General features: G+C 48.3%; 1 protein-coding gene across 1 annotated transcript; it reads left to right on the top strand.

Annotated features, from left to right (window-relative positions):
- The first annotated feature begins 17613 nt into the window (after positions 1-17613).
- Positions 17614-20410, top strand: CXCR3 (C-X-C motif chemokine receptor 3). The gene is made up of 2 exons (XM_027533941.1): positions 17614-17745; positions 18921-20410. The coding sequence occupies exons 1-2, from the start codon at positions 17734-17736 to the stop codon at positions 20007-20009; spliced, it is 1101 nt and encodes a 366-aa protein (XP_027389742.1). The 5' UTR covers positions 17614-17733; the 3' UTR covers positions 20010-20410.
- The last annotated feature ends 1429 nt before the right edge of the window (positions 20411-21839 follow it).

Genomic DNA, 21839 nt, shown 5'->3' with positions numbered 1-21839 from the left:
AACAAGATAGGGACTTTTTCATCTCACTTCATAAACCCAGAGTAGTCTTGGGGATTATTCAGGAGCATAAAGACTTCATCAAGGACCCCAGACTTTTTCTATCCTTCCAATTTGCTAAGCATGTTGACATTTGTCCTTGGCTTTGTCATAACTGTAAGATGGCTGCTTCACACAACCATATCAAAAGACAAGAAGCTACAGGAGAAACAGACCTCACCAATTTCTCTCTTTAAGACAGGGAACCCTTTTACTAAAACCTTCTAGCTGATTTCCCCTTATGTACCATGGTTCAGAAATTAGTCATCATACATGACCATTCCTACCTGTAAAGGAGACTGGGAAACTGAGTACCTGGCATTTCCAACCTCTTTTGTGGGAGAAAGGCTCCCCTGTAGGAAAGAAGGGGAGGGACGTGGCTGTCAAACAGAAACCAACAGAGTCTACCATAACCACTGTCTGCCCAAGCTATAGCCTGCTTCTCTCCCACACCAGCTGTGACACTTGGATTCCCTGGATTGTGCGGTTTGCTTCTTCTGTTCCTTCCCACACTCCTGGTGAGATGACTGCCTGGGTTACAGCATAGCTGAAACACAAAACGGAGTGTGCCTTGTGGCTGCAATACCACTTGAAGGTTTAATGCCCGTCCTTAGGGAATTTTGATTCCTCTATCTTTTGTGCTTATTGGAGGGGCTGGCTTTCCTTAGAAGCAGGCAAGAAAGACAGGGTTACCTTCAGGGATTTTCCCACATGCTTAGATGCAGAGGCGTTTTCAGAAGTGTCATGCAAAGCTTTGATGAGGTATTTCCTTTCTAAATGTCGATAGCAGCTGGAGGATGAAAGAAGTGAAGGCCATACAGCTTGTAAGAGACTTGTTTCTCAGACCTAACCAAGACAGAAAACTCCAGGCAGGAACTTTCCAGTCTCTTCCTCCAGCTCTTCTGGGGGCTTAGTGGTGATGTTTGTTCAAGAATAAATGTGCCCTATAGGAGACCAGGGTGTCAGGGTGCCCTGGGAGGCAGGACACAGACTAGGAAAGGAGAGACCTCAACATCTTCCTTTTGGTAAGAAACAGGCACAAATGTCACCCAAGCAGAAAAGTCTTGCCACTTGGCCCCCGGGGTTTGTGAAAGATAAAGCCCCTCATTCCCCATGAGACTCTCATTCCCCATGAGACTCTTTGCTATGTGGGCCTGTTCCAAGCTTCCAGGGAGTGTGAATTGCCAGCTTGCAGGGTACTAAGTGCTGTTGGAGGTGGAAGGGTGAAGAGGGAGAGCAGGGCAACTGTTTCTTTGGAGGCTGTCTAGCCCAGACAAAAGCCACTAGGGCTTCCCTGATGGCTCAGCTAGTAAAGAATCTGCCTGCAATGTGGGAGATCCAGGTTTGATCCCTGGATTGGGAAGATCCCCTGGAGAAGGAAACAGCTACCTACTCCAGTATTCTGGCCTGGAGAATTCCATGGACCATACAGACCATGGGGACACAAAGAGTCAGACACAACTGAGCGACTTTCACTTTCTCTAGACCAGACCATGGGTATGGATTTGGGCCAAGTCAGCATTTGCATCTTGGTCCTATCACTTATTTGCTATATCATCATTTCTGAACCTCGCTTTCTTTTCCTGCAAAATAATAATAATCCTTGTTCATAGCAACATTATTCACAATAGCCAAAAGATGGAAAAGACCAAAATGTCCATTGACGGATGAATGGATAAATAAAATATGATATATCCATACAATGGAATATTATTCAGCCTTAAAAAGGAAGTCCTGCCACATCTTATAACATGAAAGAACCTTGAAAATATTATGTTAAGTGGAATAAACGAGTCAAGAAAGGACAAATACTATATGGCTCCACTTACATGAGGTACATAGAGTAGTCAAATGCATAGAAATAGAAAGTAGAATGGTAGTTGCCAGGGGCTAGAGAGAGAGGGGACTGGGAGTTAGTGTTTCATGAGAACAATTTCAGTTGAGAAAGATGAAAAGAGCTCCGGAGATAGTAGTGATGTTGTACAAAACTTCGAATATACTTAATGCCACTGAACTGTACCCAGAAATAATTAAGAGAGTAAACTTTATGTGTATTTTGCCACAGTTTTTAAAAGTTGCATGCCAGCTGCCAAAGTAAAAGCACTTAAAAAATGAAGTGAAGTCACTCAGTCATGTCCGACTCTTTATGACCCTGTGGACTGTAACCTACCAGGCTCCTCCGTTCATGGGATTTTCCGAGCAAAAGTACTGGAGTGGGTCGCCATTTCCTTCTCCAGGAGATCTTCCTGACCCAGGGATCGAATCCAGGTCTCCTGCATTGTAGGCAGATGCTTTACCATTTGAGCCACTAAAGAAGTCCATGTTAAAATAATATGTCTAAATTAAATGACTCAAAACAAAGAGTCTGAATCCACGTTGACATATAGTTCTTACTCCATCCCATCACTGTGGGAGGAGAAGGCTGAGAGTCAGACATAAAATGCAGTAAATAGAGTATTCTTCCTGATATTTATGTGCTGTGCTTAGTCGCTCAGTCATGTCCGACTCTTTGCGACCCCATGGACTGTAGTCCTCCAAGCTCCTCTGTCCATGGGGACTCTCCAGGCAAGAATGCTGGAGTAGGTGGCCATGCCCTCCTCCAGCAGATCTTCCCAACCCAGGGATTAAACCCAGGTCTCCCTCATTGCAGGCAGATTCTTTACTGACTGAGCCACCAGGGAAGCCCCCTGATATTTATAATTATTCAAAATGATTTAGAACTTTGAAGTTTACAAAAGACAGCTTCAAAGCCACCATCTTATCCTTTCAGTAGACTGAAATAATTTGGGATTTTGAGGCTAAATGTGGTATTCTATATGTGAAGAATCTATTACCTATCATAAAAATGTATCTATGATTCCTTGTCCCCAACAAAGGTTAAAATAGTAAGCTTTATATGATATATAGTTAGTTAATGTTAGTCGCTCAATCATGTCTGACTCTTTACAACCCCATGGACTATAGTCCACCAGGTTCCCCTGTCCATGAAATTCTCCAGGCAAGAATACTGGAATGGGTAGCCATTTCCTTCTCCAGGGGATCTTCCTGACTCAGGGGTCAAATCTGGGTCTCCTGCATTGCAGGCAGACTCTTTACTGTCTGAGCCACCAGGGAAGCCCCTTGTGATGTGTATTTTCCCACAATTTTTTAAACGAGGAAAAACTAGCAATAATGCCTGCCTGGCTTATTTCCTCAGGGAGCTAGAGGATTAAGGAAATAGTGGACAGAAAAGACCTGGATAAAACCCCATGGAGTGTTAATTCACTATATTCCAATATAAAAATTTTTTAATGTTTTTAAAAAGACCCCCATGAAAAAAGGAAGTATTCCTTTTTGGAAGCACCAACATCAAAAAGATTTAGTCCATCATTATAAAGCCTCATACCAGTTAGCTTAAACCTCAAACTTACATTTAATACTTTGCTACCAAAAACACTTGGCCCATTCTAAAGGCCAACTTCTCATTCAGAGGGTCAGCAGGGTTGCTGAAGACCCCCAGCCTCAGCCTCAGCGGTTGTGGCAGAGTTGCCTCCTCCAGCTGGGCCAGAAGGGAATAGAGGTTGCTGACCAGTGGGCCCAGACCAAGGGCTTTCCCTTCTTTTATTAAATAAACACCACCTCCTCTTTCTTTCCCACAATCTTTGGCAGCTCTCTGCTGGGTCCCTTTGTCCTGCCAGCCCTAGTCCTGTGGACTCTGGCTGGGGCTGAGGTTCTCACACATCTGTAGCTCCAGAGACACTTTCTGCTTTGTCTCTGTCCCTCACACTTACTGAGCATCTCCCCACCCTCCCCGTACAGAGGCAGCCAATGTTCCTGGCACTTTCCTTATTATCTCCCTGAGAAGGTCAAGAGGGTTAATTATGGATGTCAACATTATGAACCTTGTTACTATTCTTATAGATAATATTCACTAACAGCTCTATTTTTACATTCTCATCATACGGACACTGTTGTCCAAGTGGTTTTCCACTTTTGCTACTCATTACAATTACCTGGAGAGCTCTTGAAAACCACCCATACCCAGATGCCCTCCCTGGCCTAATTAAATAAGTACAGTGCAGTCATCACTCTCTATCTGGAGTAATTACCTCTCCATGTCTTTGTACACAGTGGGTCCTAGTCCTTGACACACAAAAAGAATCAGCAGGAGATCTTGGTCAATATTCAGCCTCATTCTTCCACCCTGAGGAGAGCCTGACAATTACAATATCCTTTTATGTTTTCAAGTTGTTTCTTCCTGTGCTCTACTCCCATATCCGCTTCTATTCTTTCTAAAAACCCATTTTTCTCAGCTCACCATTTCTCAAAATAGTAGAGGAGTTGTGGGAAATAGGGGAGACAGTGACTAGTTGGCTGATAATGGTTCCCAAAGATCTGTCCTTAGGCCCCAGAACCTGTTAAATGTCATCTTGTTTGGCAACAAGGTCTTGACAGATATAATTAAGTTAAAGATCTTGAGATGAGGAATCAATCCTGGATTATCTGGGTGGGCCCTAAATGCCATCACAATTGTCCTTATAAGAGAGAGATAGAGGGAGATTAGACACATAGATGAGGGAGAGGCCATATAAAGATGGAGGCAGATATTGGAGCCATGGTTACAAGACAAGGCATGTGGAAAAGTGAAAGAAAGTGTTAGTTACTCACTCATGCCCAAGTCATTGTGATCCCATGGACTGTAGCCCTCCAGGTTCCTCTGTCCACGGAATTCTCCAGGCAAGAATACTGGAGTGGGTAGCCATTCCCTTCTCCAGGCGATCCTCCTGACCCAGGGATCCAATCCAGGTCTCTCGCACTGCAGGCGGATTTTTTACCCCTTGAGCCACCACGGAAAGTGGGCTAACAGCTAAAAGAGCCAAGAACAGATTGTCCCCTAGAGCCTCTGAAGGGAGTGTGGCCTTGCCAGCACCTTGATTTTGGATGACTGGCCTATAGATACTGTGAAGGAATAGATTTCTGGGGTTTTAAACTACCCAGTTTGTGGTGATTTGTTACCGCAGCCTTAGTAAACTAATATGATAACCAAATGAGTTTGGGTACTCTTGTCTTTACAGCAGAAGCTCCCCAAACCTCTATGCTAATATGCATTATTTCCCAAGCACTGCTGCTGCTGCTGCTGCTGCTAAGTCACTTCAGTTGTGTCTGACTCTGTGCGACCCCATAGATGGCAGCCCACCAGGCTCTGCGGTCCCTGGGATTCTCCAGGCAAGAACTCTGGAGTGGGTTGCCATTTCCTTCTCCAATGCATGAAAGTGAAAAGTGAAAGTGAAGTCGCTCAGTCGTGTCCGACTCTTCACGACCCCATGGACTGCAGCTTACCAGGCTCCTCCGCCCATGGGATTCTCCAGGGAAGAATACTGGAGTGGGTTGCCATTGCCTTCTCCTTCCCAAACACAGGTCCTAGAAAAGTACTCCCCAGAATACAGCTTGTGCTAGGTCACATGCTTGACAGCAGCAATGCCAGGTCGTATGCTTGAGAGTTATAGCCATCTATATATAAATACATGCACTCACTCGATAAATATATATGAGCCCTTACTATGAGTCAGAAACTATTGAAGGCCCTAAGAATATAGTAATTAAAATAATAAAACTGTATCTCTTGTGAAAAGTATACTGTAATGGAGTGATCAATCAATAAACAAATAAGCAAATAAACAGCAGGTGATAATGAATATCAAATAAGCTAAAGGGACAGACTGGTTCCAAATAGGAAAAGGAATATGTCAAGGCTGTATATTGTCACCCTGCTTATTTAACTTATGTGTAGAGTACATCATGAAAAACGCTGGGCTGGAAGAAGCACAATCTGGAATCAAGATTGCCAGGAAAAATATCAATAACCTCAGATATGTAGATGACACCACCCTTATGGCAGAAAACTAAGAAGAACTAAAGAGCCTCTTGCTGAAAGTGAAAGAGGAGAGTGAAAAAGTTGGCTTAAAGCTCAACATTCAGAAAACTAAGATCGTGGCATCTGATCCCGTCACTTCATGGCAAATACATGGGGAAACAGTGGCTGACTTTATTTTGGGGGCTCCAAAATCACTGTAGATGGTGATTGCAACCATGAAATTAAAAGACACTTACTCCTTGGAAGGAAAGTTATGACCAACCTAGACAGCATATTAAAAAGCAGAGAGATTACTTTGCCAACAAAGGTCCATCTAGTCAAGGCTATGGTTTTTCCAGTGGTCATGTATGGATGTGAGAGTATGGACTATAAAGAAAGCTGAGCACCGAAGAATTGATGCTTTTGAACTGTGGTGTTGGAGAAGACTCTTGAGAGTCCCTTGGACTGCAAGGAGATCCAACCAGTCCATCCTAAAGGAAATCAGTCCTGGGTGTTCATTGGAAGGACTGATGTTGAAGTTGAAACTCCAGTACTTTGGCCACCTCATGTGAAGAGCTGACTCATTGGAAAAGACCCTGATGCTGGGAAAGATTGAGGGCAGGAGGAGAAGGGGATGACAGAGGATGAGATGGTTGGATGGTATCACCAACTCAATGGACATGAGTTTGGGTAAACTCTGGGAGTTGGTGATGGACAGGGAGGCCTGGCATGCTGTGGTTCATGGGGTCGAAAAGAGTCGGACACGACTGAGCAACTGAACTGAACTGAAAGGGACAGTAAGGGATGGGGTGGCTACTTTAGAGTGGTTGTCAAAGAAGGCCAGGTGTTTCACTGGGTGATTTTCCTAAATTTGTTTCATGTAACCCTTTATTTTTTTTTTCCTGGATGACATTTATTTTTATTAAAATTGAACAAATTTTAATAAAAATAAATGTTCAATTTCATGTAATCCTTTAAACAAACATTTCGTCCTTTTCATACGAGGTAGATATCATCTCCACTTTGCAGATGTGGAAACTGAGATCAGGGAAGCGAAGTGATTTACCCAAATCATATAGCTGTTGAGTGGCCAATACGAGATTGAAACCCAGGCCTGTCAGACACCAAACAAAGCCCATTTACTACCACCATGCTGCACAGTTCTTATCCTCAGTAGGACTCCTGCTGAGGTCTTCCTGAGCCTGTCTTGGTCTTTCTATACTTGTTCAATGGTTCCCAGTGAAGTGAGTGGTTCCAAGGGGAAGAAGGCTGGAGGAGAGAGATCAGATGGCCAAGGACACTTCTAGTCAGAGACTTGCCCCACAGAAGAATTTCAACCCATTTCTATCTTTGGAAGGTAGGCAGAGGGTACTGAAACTTCCTACTTCTTGCCTTGGGTCTTCTCGCCTCTCCTTTCTGTCAGCCTTATCACCTAGGGCCCTCAGGGCAGAGCCATGGTGTCCAAATAAAGGGACTCTGTAATGCCTTCCTGTCTCTGAGCTGTACCTTTGAGTCCTAGACAGTGGGCAGGCCTCGGGTAGAGACGAACCAAGCATGAAAACTTGGGGTATGCTTGCAACAGTGTGGGGCTCAGTTTGGTTACCATATAGGATGCACAAAGCAGAGAGGAGAATCAGGCTGCACAGGAGGCTGAGATCACAGAAGGCTTTGAAAGCAGGCCAAGAGAACAGCCTCCGTTCTCTGTACTGGTATTTGCCAAAGTGCATCCTACAGATAACTCACGTTTGGGGATAACAATCGCAGGACGGGAAGAGGTATTATGTGAGAAAGTGAAGTTTCCTTGTCACTAATTTGGAGTTCAAAGAAGCTAAACAGACCCCTTTCATGCCAAACTTCCCAGACCTGACATGAGGGTAGGGGACCAGCTCAGGAGCCACAGTGGATGCCGTCCTCACAGCAAAGATGAATGGAAATCCAGGAGAGGCAGACTGGGCTAGCGGTGGCCAATCAGTACTGTGGATTCCAGCTGTAAATCACCTTCTTTCTCCCCTCCCTGCCACCCCTGCTACTCACACTTCAGCGAACACTGCTACTGCTAAGCCACTTCAGTCATGTCTGACTCTGTGTGACCCCATAGACGGCAGCCCACCAGGCTCCCCTGTCCCTAGGATTCTCCAGGCAAGAACACTGGAGTGGGTTGCCATTTCTTTCCCCAATGCATGAAAGTGAACAAACACTATCCCTCCCTTTAACTTGTCTCCTTACACCTACCTGCCCCAAACTGTCTCCTCACACCCATTCTCCTCAACCATCTTATCCTACGCCTCTTCACATGCAAGCACTTCTCTAGCTACACGATACTCCACTGTGCACGTGCATGTATGCTCAGCCATGTCTGACTCTTTGCGACCCTATGGACTCTAACCCACCAGGCTCCTCTGTCCATGGGATTGGCCAGGCAGGACTACAAGAGTGGGTTGCCATTTCCTCTTCCAGAGGACCTTCTGGACCCAGGGATTGAACGTGCATCTCTTGTGTCTTCTGCATTGGTAGGCAGGTTCTTTACCAGCTGAGCCACTATAGTAGTTTATAAATCCTCTGGGTATTTATGTGAAAGACTGCAGTCACTAGCAAATATGCTAAAAATTCATCTGAATTTCACAGAGGGTTTGTTCTAAGCCCTTCTCTTAAAAAAAGTCTAGAATTTAAACAAATATATCAATTGTTTTTTGTTTTTTTTTTTTTAAGACCCAGACAGGCTCATCTGAGCTTGGAGCTTTAGCACACTGTGGGTTTCCATGGTAACCACCTCGCAGTTCCAGACTTCTGTCCTTCACGTCCCTTCTGGCACTGGCTGTGAAATATGCCTGAGGAGCCTCTGTTGTCGCAGGAGTGGCCCTGCCTTCGTTTCTGCAGCAGCCCCCGCACTGGCCTCGCCACTCTGGAACCTTGGTTGAGGTTTAGGATTTGCGTATTGAGCTGCACATTCATCCTGGGCCCAGCTGCAGCTCAGCTTCAGGAGCCTCTGCTTCTCTTAAAATCACGTAATAGCCTTTTCAAACTCAAGGCAGTAGAGCAGGGTTGTTAAGAATGTGGATTTTGAAGCCAGACTTCTGGGTTTGAAAGCCTGGCTCTGTCACTGACCAGCTGTTTCACCTCATATGAGTTACTTCACCTATTTGAGTCTGTTCTCTCACCTTTAAAATAGGAATAAAAATAGAATCTCTCAAAGAGTTGTTAGGATATGTATGTGTAAAGGTGCTTCAAATGGCATGGTAAGTGCTATATAAGCATTACTGATTAGTATTATTGTTGTTGTCTGTCCCCTCATCAACAGACATTTTGGCCGAGTCGGCAATTAACATGGTATTCTGTGTGAGGAACTTGGGGGTATCGCAAGGGAAAGCATGTTTTCAACTTGGTGTCTCCTCAAGCTCCTTTTAAGTCCCTAGTCCAGAACAAGGCTCACCTTCTACACCTAGTCCCCTCTGCATCTAGAAGGAAACTCAGCCCATCACCAGAAGACCTGGGCACTGGGATCAAACTGTCATTTGGGCCCACAAACAAAGACGTCAGTGCTCTGACCAATTCAGCAACTCAGGACCAAGGCTTAGGCTTTCCAGTTTGGGGTGTGCAGTACCTCAATGCAAATGAAGCTGCCCCCGGACATAAAAAACAAACTTACCATTACCCAAGTGGGAAATGAGGAGGGAGGGAGTTTGGTATTAGCAGATACAAACTCTATTTTTAAAATAGATAAACAAGGTCCCACTGTATAACACAGGGAACTATATTCAATATCTTGCAATAAACCATAATGGGAAAGATTAAGAAAAAGGATATATATGTCTAACTATTGCTGTACACTAGAAACTAACACAATGTAAAACAACTATACATCAACAAAAAAGCTAAATAAATACAAATTTTTTTTAAATGAAGCTGCCCCCAGGGTGTACCGAGTCCTGGGAGGACCTCAGCAGCCATAGTGAGGAGGGTAGCACTGACCGTGCAGCAGGCCTTGACTGGAGCACCTTGACATATGCAGCATACTAACTCTGTTCATCCACAGAGGGAAACCAAAGCACAGAGAAGTGAAGTAACCAGTGCAAGGTCACACAGCTAGCAAATAGCAGAGCCAGGAATCCAGTCCAGACAGCCTGGACAGCAGGCTGCTCCAGAGTCCATCTGCTCACCTGCTCTGCCACACTGCGTGGCACAGAGCCGGTTCATTTCTGGCCAGATGAACCCGAATGCCTGTACCTGTGCAGATGACTTAGCGCCTGCACGCATGCTAAGTCGTTCAGTCATGTCTGACTCTTTTCAACCCCATGGACAGTAGCCCACCAGGCTCCTCTATCCATGGGATTTCCCAGGCAAGAATACTGGAGTCGGTTGCCATGCACTCCTCCAGGGGAATCTTCCTGACCCAGGAATCAAACCCATGTCTCTTACATATTCTGCATTGGCTTATCACTAGCACCACCTGCAAAGCTCCCTAGTTGGAGAAATATGGAACCAACACAAATGAGCGGCAAGGCCAGAACATGTGGCAGCCTTCTCAGGACATGTGGACAAAAAGTCCCCCAGGCCACCATCACATGGGATTTTTGGAAATTAGTTTGACTAGCTGAGGAATTTTCTAGAAGACCAGAGTCCAGGCAGGTAGAGTTCAGACCAGAGTCAGGCCCATCAGCAAGGGGCTTTCCTGGGAGGCCAACTTAATACACAACTGGGTTCCCTTCAAGACAAGGACCCAGGGAGAGATGCTACCATTCAGCAGCTCCTGCTCAGTGGAGTTCCTTAGTGGCAGGCACCATAGTTTCCGGGGTGTGCCTTTTCCTCTTCGTGCGAGCCCAATAGCAGCCAAACACCCCGCCCAGACCACTGGCTCCTCAGGGAGAGCAGCCTCCCAGGCAGGGTCCTCACCCAACATGGCAGGACCACTTCTTTTGGGAACAAGAACTCCAGGCTCTCAGCTGGTGACACCCTCTGAAGGACCCAAGCCCCAGTCCCTTCTCTTCAACCAGCCTGAGCCAAGAGTGGGGTCACCCTGACAGCCTCAGGCACAGGCTATATTCTCTGAGAGATCGTGAAGGGCTTGGAGGAGTACATGGGCTGCCAGTGCCCTCCACCCGAGAGCCAGTGCCACTGCTCAGAAGGCAGTGGGGAAATTTGGACCTCCAGGCCGAGAGGTTGGAGGCAGCCAGATGGTGGGAAAGGGGAAGGGAGAAGCCAGAAGCAAATGGAGGCTGGAGGAGAGGAGGGAAGGGGACTGAGCCACAGAAGGGAGTTCCCAGGGATGAGGCCAAAGGACCCAGCCAGTGAGTATTTGCTCCCAGGCCACTTCAGACCCACCTTCTTCTCACAAGGCCTCTAAACTTATCCTAGGAATAGCATCTGATACCAAACCCATCCTGCATGACAGAGATCCTTTCAGCAACTTTTATTTTGATATAGTTTCAAATGTACAGAAAAGTTTCAAGAATAGTACAAAGACCTCCTTTATACCCTTTCCCAGTATCACCAATTATTAGCACGCTGACCCAGTGCCTTTATACTTTGTGCATTTTCTCTCACTCTGCATATCTGTTTTCCAAGTTATATGAAAGAAAGTTGCAGATGTGATAGCCTTTTGCCCCTAAATTCCTCAGTCATAATTTATACAAAGATATTCATTTGCATTATCAAACTTTGCAAAATGGCATGGGTATAAGGTTTTTATCTTATCTCCAGAACATGTTCAAATTTCACCAATTGTCCCAGGTTTTTAGCTTAATTTTATTTTCCTTTTGGATTTCTTTTTTTAATCACGCAGCTAATAGTGAATCTGATCTCCTTGTAAAATGTTACAAAGAAGGCCAAAGTTGTCCTCTTTGAACATCACTCTCCATCCCAGTCCCTCTCACCTTAAAAGGCATGATAGTGTAATGGGTGAGAGCAGGAGTTCTTTGCTGCTTGCTGGCTATGTGGCTTTGAGCATGTTGCTTAAACTGTGTTTCTGCTGTCTGTAAAATGGGGATGATAATAGTAGTAATGTCATAGTTACTACACAGTTATATTAAATGAGCTCATCCCAATAAAGCTCTCAGAATAGCACCTGGTGCATAATTAAGTAATCAGTAGATGTCAGCTTGTCTTATTATCCCATTTGATCTCACTCCATTGGGTGACCCAAGGAAGTTTAAGAAGCAAACGTTGGGCCTGCCAGTGACTTTGTTCCATGGGGTGGCACAGCCAAGCAGTGCAGGAGAATAGCCTCTACCTGCTCACTGTGGGAGTGATGGGGACTCAAGAATCCATCAAGGTTAGATGCACTCCAATGTTCACAGCAGCACTGTTTCCAATTGTCAAGACATGGAAGCAACCTAAATGTCCATCAGCAGATGAATGGATAAAGGTGAGGTGTATGTATACAATGGAATGTTGCTGCTGCTGCTGCTAAGTCGCTTCAGTCATGACTGACTCTGTGTGACGCCATAAACGGAAGCCCACCAGACTCCGTTACTCAGCCATAAAAATGAATGAAATAATGCCATTGGCAGCAACATGGATGAACCTAGAGATTATCATACTAAGTGAAGTAAGTCAGACAAAGACAAATACCATTTGATATCACTTATATGTGGAATCTAAAATATGATGAACTTTTTATGAAACAGACTCACAGACATAGAAGCAAACTTAGGTTACCAAAGGGGAAATGGGGTGGAGGAGGCATCAATTTAGGAATTTGGGATTAGCAAATACAAACTACTATAGATAAAATAGATAAACAACAAGGTCCTATTGGTATGGCATAGAGAACTATATTCAATATCTTGTAATAAACTATAATGGAAAAGAATATTTTAAAAAGAATATATGTATATTCTGGAGGGCATGGCAACCCACGCCAGTATTCTTGCCTGGAGAATCCCATGGACAGAGGAGCCTGGTGAACTATGGTTCATAGCACTGCAAAGAGTTGGACGTGACTGAAGTGATTCAGCATGCATGCATTCATATATATCTGGATGACTTTGCTGTGCACCAGAAACTAACACAACATTATAAATCAACTAATACTTAGATTTAAAAAAAGAATTCATCAAAGTCAGCCTTCCATGATAGAAATTTTGTGTGTTCCCAATGTTGCTACTTGCACCTCTGGAGAGTCTGGACAGGCCCCAGAACAGAGCTGGCATCCCAAGAACAAGGCGGGATGGGAACAGATGCACATTGACTGCAGATGTGGGGAATTCTCCAAGTCGGGTCTTCAGGAACCTGCAGCGGAATGGAGACTTCCAGAAGTACCAGAGATTCTCCTTCAGGTATCACAAAAGGGGTCTGGCACTTGGCAGATTTTTGCTTGGTCCTCTGGGCTCCTCATCCTGGAGACTGACATTTCCTCTCCCTGGTAAATGAGGAGAAGCAGGGAAGAAGAATGGAGATTTGGTGAGGTCCACCAAAGCTCCCTCTAGGGCGTGAGCCCCGACAGGTGAACACCTGCCCTTACACAAGATGCCTGCGTGAAGCTGCGTGGTGAATAAGGTGTGGCTCCTGAAAGATCCAATCCTTGGGCATGATTGTGAGTATTGGGAGAGCACATTAGAAAGTAGCCTGGATAGGAATGTTGTGACAAACCCTTCTAGCTGACTAGCTTGGGACAGGTTGCTTCATCTTTCTGAACCTTCACTTCATTCTACAAAATGAGTACAGCAAGCTCTGCCTCCCCAGGAGGCTGAAAGATTTAAAGGAGATCATGTATTACAAAGCCAAGAGCTTGCCAAGTAGAAGATAACTTGTATTTATCAGTTCCCAGGCACTGCTGGTATGTGGACAGGATAACAGGAAGGTCATTGTGCTTGTTCCCATGGCTTGGGTCCTGAACTATTCTCCAGCCCTCACCCTACTCTCACACATACCTTCTTTCCCAACCAGACTGCCTGCCCCTGGGCTGACAAGCTCTTCCTCACTTCCTGGCCTTGGCATCTCCTGTTCCCATGGCCTGACATGCCTTGTCTCCCTTTGCCACCTGACAAATGGCAGCAACATCCTCCTTCCTATAGCTTGGGGGCTTAGTCTCATGGGCCTGGACTGCTGAGGCTCCAGCCCACGGCCCCAGCCCTTAGGAAGGACTTGCCTCCATCAGGCTCAGAGCTACAGGGAAAAGGGCAAAGGAGGGGTGGTTCCCAATCCCTGGGCCTCCATGCGACTTAAGCTCTCCTTCTCTGAAATCCAGAGCCGGCAGAAGGAAGCAGAGTCCCAGCACTGCCTGGGCCTCCTATACTCCTTCCTGGGATTAGCATTCTTCTTCATTTCGTGTAAGAAAGGCTCTGCCCCAGCCTAGCCCACTGCCTGAACCCCACGGAAAGCTTGGGCCTCACTGAGCCTGCTCCCCTGAGGGCTGGGGACAGGCAGCCAAAGGACTTTGGGAGCAGGGCTTCCAGCGGTACTTGGAGAAGCTGCGAGAGAGGCTGTGAAACAGCAGACACTGAGGGGGAGGAGGAGGAAGTGGCCCCTTTCCCTGGCTGGCCTGACAGACAGCTGTGGAGGCCCTCCTTCCTGTGAGGGACCAGGCCCAGAGCTCAGATCTTTGAGCCTCCCAGCTCCCCAAACCACAGCCCAGAGGTGTGAAAGAGAGAAAAAAAAAACAGGGGGAGGGGTGGCAGAGAAGAGACAGGTGCACATTTCACACCTTGACCACAGGTGGGGCCCGGAGCAGCTTCACTCTGACTAACTTCCTTCTAAAGCTTCCCCCCTGGCGGCTCAGAAGGCCAGAAGCAGAAGGGCATAGCCACCAGAACTCAGGGTGCAGGCCCCTGGCTAGCTGGGTCTTCCCCAGGACTCGGTCTGCTTGGGACCTGGTCTGGGGGCTTCTTGGGACACAAGGGGCCAAATTCGAGGGCCAGGTGAGAACTTGGCTTGGCACAATGACCCAGGCAATTTCTCAGGCAGGTGAGCTGTGAGAGAGAGCAGCAGCCCACTGTAGACCTGACCTTCTGCAGCCTTGGGAGGGGCTGATCTGGAAAGTTACTAGAAGGGGAGGAAACTGCTGCTCACTGGGTACTTTACTCTGTGCCACATGTATTGTTTACAGTTCACAGAACAGCCCTGACACATGTTTACTATTTTTAATCCCTACTTTCCAAATGAGGGAACCAAGGTAGAGAGATAAAATGATTCTCCTAAGCTGACATATTGGCATAGCCAGAGGATTAGAGCAGGACTAGTCAAACCCTCCGAGCTAAGGCGAGGGGCAGCCTTTCAGAAGGATCCATCCTCCACCATGTCCCTGATGTGAAAGGGCTCCCAGTACCTCTGGGTTTGTGGCCAGTATCCCTCACACTCAACATTCTCAGCTCTGCTTCTATTAATGGCTGACCCTGTGCAGGGGCCTCACAGCCTTGGTCATCTCAGATCATCTTGTAACAACCCTGCGGAGACCAGCTCAAAACTGTTATGTCATTGGTCCAAGGTCACACACCTTGAGCAAGGCTGAGTCAGAGCTGGAGCCAAACAAATTCAGCATTTTTTCCATTCTTCCCACCTCATCACAGGCTTCTCAGGTGGTGGAAGTGGTAAAGAATCCACCTGCCAACGCAGGAGAAGCAGGTTCAATCCCTGGGTTGTGAAGATCCCCTGGGGAAGGGAATGGCTACCCAGTCCAGTATTCTTGCCTATAGATTTCCATGGACAGAGGAGCCTGGTGGGCTGCAGTCCGTGGTCACAAAAAAGTCGGACACGACTGAGCAAATGAGCCCACACACACATACTGCATCTTGGCCACACAGGGAGCAGCGGGAACAGCCTGCCCCATAGCCCAGGCTAGCCTCTCAGGATATAGCCCAACTCAGAAAAGAAAGCTCTCTGCCCCTTTCCAATGGTCTTATCTGAACTTCTCTTGTTTTTCCTTTCCAGCAACCCATGAAGGTGGGGATAGTGGTCCCCATGTGGCAAATGAGGAGACTAGGACACAGGAAGGAGGCCAGAGATTCAGAGACTTTGAAATGTCACATGGGCCTGTACGCTCCAACATGTGCCTGGAAGACCCACATCAGGTTGTCAACTTCTCCCAACACAAGATATTTCCAAAACCGTTAACTATTGTCACCATCAATTCATAAAGAAAAGATCTTTCTAATACCAAAAAGCAGGCGAAGGGTATGAATGCAGAATACAAGAACTCCCTTTCAGTTGAACAGATAGAGCTCCTTGTTTTCCTCCTTTCTATCATGTGTGGAAGCCCAGGGAATGGAAACTCTTCATGGGATGGCACTGCAAACCATGGTCCCAGCTCCCCCGCCCCCACCCGCAGGCCATCACCTGCCAAGTCCTGTCTTTCCTAACTGCCAGGCTTCTGGAATCCTCCCATGCTCCCCTACTTGTGTTGCTCCTGACCTCCTCCAAGCCTTTAGTTCCCTCTGGCCTGGATCCTGCAAGTGACAAGCTGCTTAGAGAGAGAATAGTCACATCTTCTGACCACGGGAGGTGGGGAAGGGCCTTGCTGCCTCCCAAGTGTGCGTTTTGTCAGAAAGTTTGAGCTGAATTCCAGGCCTGAGCCTGGAGGCTCAGGTGACACATTCTGACTGAAAACTGGACCCCAAAGCCGTGGTCTCTGTCTCAATCTCTCTCTTCTCCCTCTCTCTGCTTTTCGTCTACGAGGAGAAAGGGAAACTGCTTGGTGAGGCAAAGGGCCACCTTTCCCCTCTGTTAATGAGAGCAGGGAGGGGAGAAGAGGGCAGAGGGGGCACCAGGCTAGGTGAGGGAGGAACTTTTGCAGTGCGCAGCTATCAAGAGACTGGTTTGCTCCACAAATGCTTTTACAGCTTTTCCTTAAAAAAAGAGATCCCCATGTACTCTTCCCCAACCCTTCTCCTCCCCTAGAAGCAACTGCTCTCATGGATTTGTGGTGTGTTCATTCCCTACTTTAACCTTCTAAAACAAACAGCTGTATCCAAAACAAGATGGTATTGTTTTGTGTGTGTGGTTTTTCAAATTTACATAAGTGGTATCAAACGATACACAGAATTCTATCACTTGCTTCTTCCACTGTTGGTCATTGGCTTTTCTAGATGCCTCCATGTTAAAATATCTAGCTTTTAGTTCATTTGTTTTTACCTGCATGAATACATCACTGTTTATCCATCAAAAAACAGCTGAAGGCAGTGTGAGGCAGAGTAAAGGCAGAGTAAAAGGAGAGTCTGACAACTGTGAGTTCAATCCTAGCACCTAACCTTACTTGCTGTGTCTGACAAAGGCCTCTCCCCTTTCTGGGTTAGCCATGGGGATACTGCCTATGCAAGGGGTTTGTGTGGCTGAAATGAGGCAGTGTCAGAGAAAGTGCCTGAAGCAACACCCAGCACACAGCCAGTTCATTACTAGCAGTTCCCGTTCCTTGCTCCTGTTGATTAGCGGGGAGGGGCAATGGCAAAGGACTAGAATTTGTGTGTTGGACTGCTCTCAAATATCTTCAGTTTTTAAGAAGGTTAAGCTCCTTTATACAGTTAATACATTTAGCAAGCCGGTCTACAGTCATGTGAGATGAACTCCAGCCCAGGACCGATGAGCAGCGGATCTTACCCCTGGCAGCAGGGCTGCCCTGCCCCTGTCAGCTACCTGCTTCTCCCTCAGATCTCTCTCCTCAAAGCACCTGCCCATGCCCCGCTGCCCCAGCCTTTCTGGTCCCAGGCTTGTGGCCAACTCCCAGCGTGGCTACCTTGGGCCAGGGGCGTGGTGGAGTAGGGACCCCATGGCCTTAGGTCTAAGGAGGTCTGGTGTAGATAACCCCATGGAAGAGGCTGCTGCTGAGAACCGCGTGAAACCCTCACTTCCTCTGTATAGTGCAGGTTCCCGACCACAAGCACCAAAGCAGAGGGGCAGGCAGCACGCGGCCCAGCAGCCAGCGTACCAGCCCAGCTATGGTCCCTGAGGTAAGTGCCGCTGCCCAACCAGGCCAGACCATAGCTATGAGTGGAGAGTCTAGGACATGAGGGGACCGTCAGGACTGGCCCAGAAGTCAGGGCCACCAGAGGGTTGGGTGAACAGGTACAGAATGCAGGGACTGTATAGAAGCAGCACAGGACGGGGTATTCGGAAACCACCTTGGCCACTGACTTGCGAATGACCACAGGCAAGTCCCTCCCCTTTCTGGCTTTGGTGCCTCATCTGCAAAATGCATGAGGTTGAGGCTCACCCCTCACGGCCCCCAAGCTCTGACTTGGAACTTAGATCTTCCGTGCTGGACTGAATTGGCACCTGGGAGACCCACAGCTCTGGGGTGGTTTGCGGGGAGGTGGGAGAAGGGAAGAAGAAATATTTCTACTGGAGCTTGGTGGGGGGGCCACCCAACTTGGTGGGTGGCAAGCCTCAGTGTAGGGGAGGGGAAAGACAGGGGCAGAAACTTGTGTTGGGGGGCAGCAGTGATTTGTAGAGGGGCCCCATGGGGGACAGGAAGTTGGGGTCCCCAGGCAAGGGCTGAGGAGGGAACAGGAGGGCCAGTGACTGGGAGAGGGGACTGTGGGGAGGTGCCTGGGGAGGAAGGTGGTGGAACTAGGCGTGGCCAGGAACTGAGGACCATAAGCCATAAAGAAAGGGTGAGGAGAGAAGGAGCAGGGAGGGCTCGGGACAGAAGGGAAGCTCTCCCTCTGGTTCACAATCCCGTGCCAATGGGATGACCCAGAAGGGAGAGAGAGAAGCAGGCTTTGAGAAGGGAAGTTATCAGCCCAGCACCCAGGCCGGGCAGATGGAGCTCAGGGGGGCGGGTTTGGAAGGAAACGCAGGACAGTGGCAGCCTGAAGCCCAGCTGCTTTACAAAAGGTTCCTCAGACTAAATCTTCAAGGAGTGACTTGTTTAAGTGAAGTATAGTTGATTTACAAGGTTTCAGGTATACAGCAAAGTGATTCAGCTATGCAGACATAAATATGTATTCTTTTTCAGATTCTTTTCCATTATAGATAAGCTACAAGCTACTTAGTTCCCTGTGCTGTGTGGTAGGCCCTTGTTATATATGTTTTATATACAGTAGCGTGTATCTGTTCATCCCAAATTCCTACTCAAAAGAGTAACTTCCAAGGCCTTCACACGCTCTATGCCCTCCCTCCACAGATGAGTGAACGCCAAGAGTTCCAAGCCTCCGATTTTGCCTACCTCCTGGAAAACTCTTCCTATGACTACGGAGAAAATGAGACCTACTTCTGCTGTACTTCCCCACCCTGCCCACAGGACTTCAGCCTCAACTTCGACCGCACCTTCCTGCCCGTCCTCTACAGCCTCCTCTTTGTGCTGGGGCTTCTGGGTAATGGCATCGTGGCAGTCGTGCTGCTGAGCCAGAGGGCGGCCCTGAGCAGCACCGACACCTTTCTGCTGCACTTGGCTGTGGCCGATGCACTGCTGGTGCTGACACTCCCTCTCTGGGCAGTGGATGCAGCCATCCAGTGGGTCTTTGGCTCTGGCCTCTGCAAAGTGGCGGGTGCACTCTTCAACATCAACTTCTACGCAGGGGCCCTCCTGCTGGCCTGTATCAGCTTCGATCGGTACCTGAGCATTGTGCACGCCACCCAGCTCTACCGCCGGGGCCCCCCGACTCGCGTGGCCCTCACCTGTGTGGCAGTCTGGGGGCTCTGTCTGCTCTTTGCGCTCCCAGACTTCATCTTCCTGTCCTCCCACCATGACAACCGCCTCAATGCCACCCACTGCCAGTACAACTTCCCACAGGAGGGCCACACAGCTCTGCGCATCCTGCAGCTGGTGGCAGGCTTCCTGCTGCCCCTGCTGGTCATGGCCTATTGCTATGCCCGCATCCTGGCTGTGCTGCTGGTCTCCAGGGGCCAGCGGCGGCTCAGAGCCATGCGGCTGGTGGTGGTGGTGGTGGTGGCCTTTGCCCTCTGCTGGACCCCCTACCACCTGGTGGTGCTGGTGGACACCCTCATGGACCTGGGGGCCTTAGCCCGTAACTGCGGCAGAGAAAGCAGTGTGGACATAGCCAAGTCGGTCACGTCGGGCATGGGCTACATGCACTGCTGCCTCAACCCACTGCTCTATGCCTTTGTGGGTGTCAAGTTCCGAGAGCGGATGTGGGTGCTACTCGTGCGTCTGGGCTGCCCTGACCAGAGGTGCCACCAGCGGCAGCCATCAGCTTCCCGCCGGGAATCATCCTGGTCTGAGACCACAGAGGCCTCCTACTCAGGCCTGTGAGGCTGGGATAGGGATCCCTCTCCACCTGCCACATTCCAGGCTGTTCCCTCACTCACTTCCCCAACACACACTCCTGGGAATCCCCTGTGGCCCTAGTCTCCCAAGGAGCCGCCCTCCTGGCTCTGAGGGTTCTGCCATCACTGCTCCTTAGCTGCCCAGCCCCATCCCACTGCTTGAGGGGTGGCTGCCTTCAGGCCCTTCTTACCTTGGCTGCACAGAACCCCACCACCCTCCCAACTCTGTCAACTAGGCCTCAGCCTTCCCCATATGCAGGGAGCATGAGGCAAACAGCCTAACGCTCTGCAGTGACTGGCAGTGGTTTCTGAGACTTCTGTATTTGCTCACTTTGACTTTTACATGTAAGACTGCTTCAAACTTTTCAATAAACAAGCTAAACAGGACCACACCGTGTTACTGCATCATTACAGCCAGCCCTGCCCAACCTCTGGGGATGCTCTTCCTGCTTCTCCTTGTCTGGCCCTGGGTTTGTGCCAACCAGTGCTGCCTGTCTCCCCTCCTCTGACCTCCTGGGTATACCACTCACTCACAGGGTGAGTGGGTGCAGGGTAAGCAGTTAGTTGACCAGCAGGCTAGACACCATCTAGGCATAATTTTGGAGAAGGCAATGGCACCCCACTCCAGTACTCTTGCCTGGAAAATCCCGTGGACGGAGGAGCCTGGAAGGCTGCAGTCCATGGGGTCGCAGAGGGTCGGACACGACTGAGCGACTTCACTTTCACTTTTCACTTTCATGCACTGGAGAAGGAAATGGCAACCCACTCCAGTGTTCTTGCCTGGAGAATCCCAGGGATGGGGGAGCCTGGCAGGTTGCCGTCTATGGGGTCGCACAGAGTCGGACACGACTGAAGCGACTTAGCAGCAGTAGCAAGCATAATTTGGGGAAGGGGCTTTCAGACATAAGTAAGAGTCCCCGCACTCCAGAAGCTTAGACTGACAAGGAAGATGTGTAGGTGACTACCAAGCAGTCTATGCCACGAGGCTAATGTGTGGCACATGTTCAGAGTACTGTAGCTGGAGCCCTTTGGGAAGACTTCTTGGAGACAGAGAAATGAGCAGAACTTAAAGGGCAAGTAGTATTTCCAGGGCAAAGAGAAGGAAAGATGGTATTTCCAGGCAGATGGGAGGGTAGTATACCAAAGGTGGGAAGGCTAAAAACAGTGCTGCTTATTGGAGGAATGGTAAGTAGTCCAAACTGGCTAGAATTAAGGGTTCAGATAGAGAAAGGATTGAAAAGACTGAAAGTTAGTTTGGGACCCAGGTGATGGCATCACAGGTTACAAGGCTGTAGTGGCTATTCATGTTAGAGATGACACAGGCTTTTACTAAGAAAAACAGCAGGGGGATTGGGGGGAAAAAAAAGGGCAATGACTTAACAACACATGTGTGGGCTGCATGGAGCACCTTCCTGTAGCTATAGCTGGGGTGGGAGTGAAGGAAACTATCAGGGCTCCCCAGGAAGGCAGATGACAGGGCTACTGAGTTAAGCAAAGGGTTGGACCCTTCTTTGGCAGGGGTAGAACCACTGTACTGTTAGTTCTCCCTGATGAAGTCACCAGTGTGCCATGATCTAGTTTCACAGGCCAGCTGGGCCTTTGCTGAGACTGCCGATATAGCTGGAGGTGGGACTGGAGAAGGACCCAAGGATTTAGCTAGGGAAACTCGCACTACCCTGTGCATATACCCAATCCCATCTAGACTTGGGCTTAAGACTTCAGTTTGTGGCCACTGAAAGAACACCCTCAGCATCTGTAAAACGAAGGAAAGATGGAAAGATGACAGAATAACACATCCTGCCTATAAAAAGCATCA

This window comes from Bos indicus x Bos taurus, chromosome X (genome assembly GCF_003369695.1).
Source record: "Bos indicus x Bos taurus breed Angus x Brahman F1 hybrid chromosome X, Bos_hybrid_MaternalHap_v2.0, whole genome shotgun sequence".
Taxonomy (NCBI): Eukaryota; Metazoa; Chordata; class Mammalia; order Artiodactyla; family Bovidae; genus Bos; species Bos indicus x Bos taurus.
Note: the sequence above shows the minus strand (reverse complement) of the source record. Positions and strands in the feature narration are given on the sequence as shown.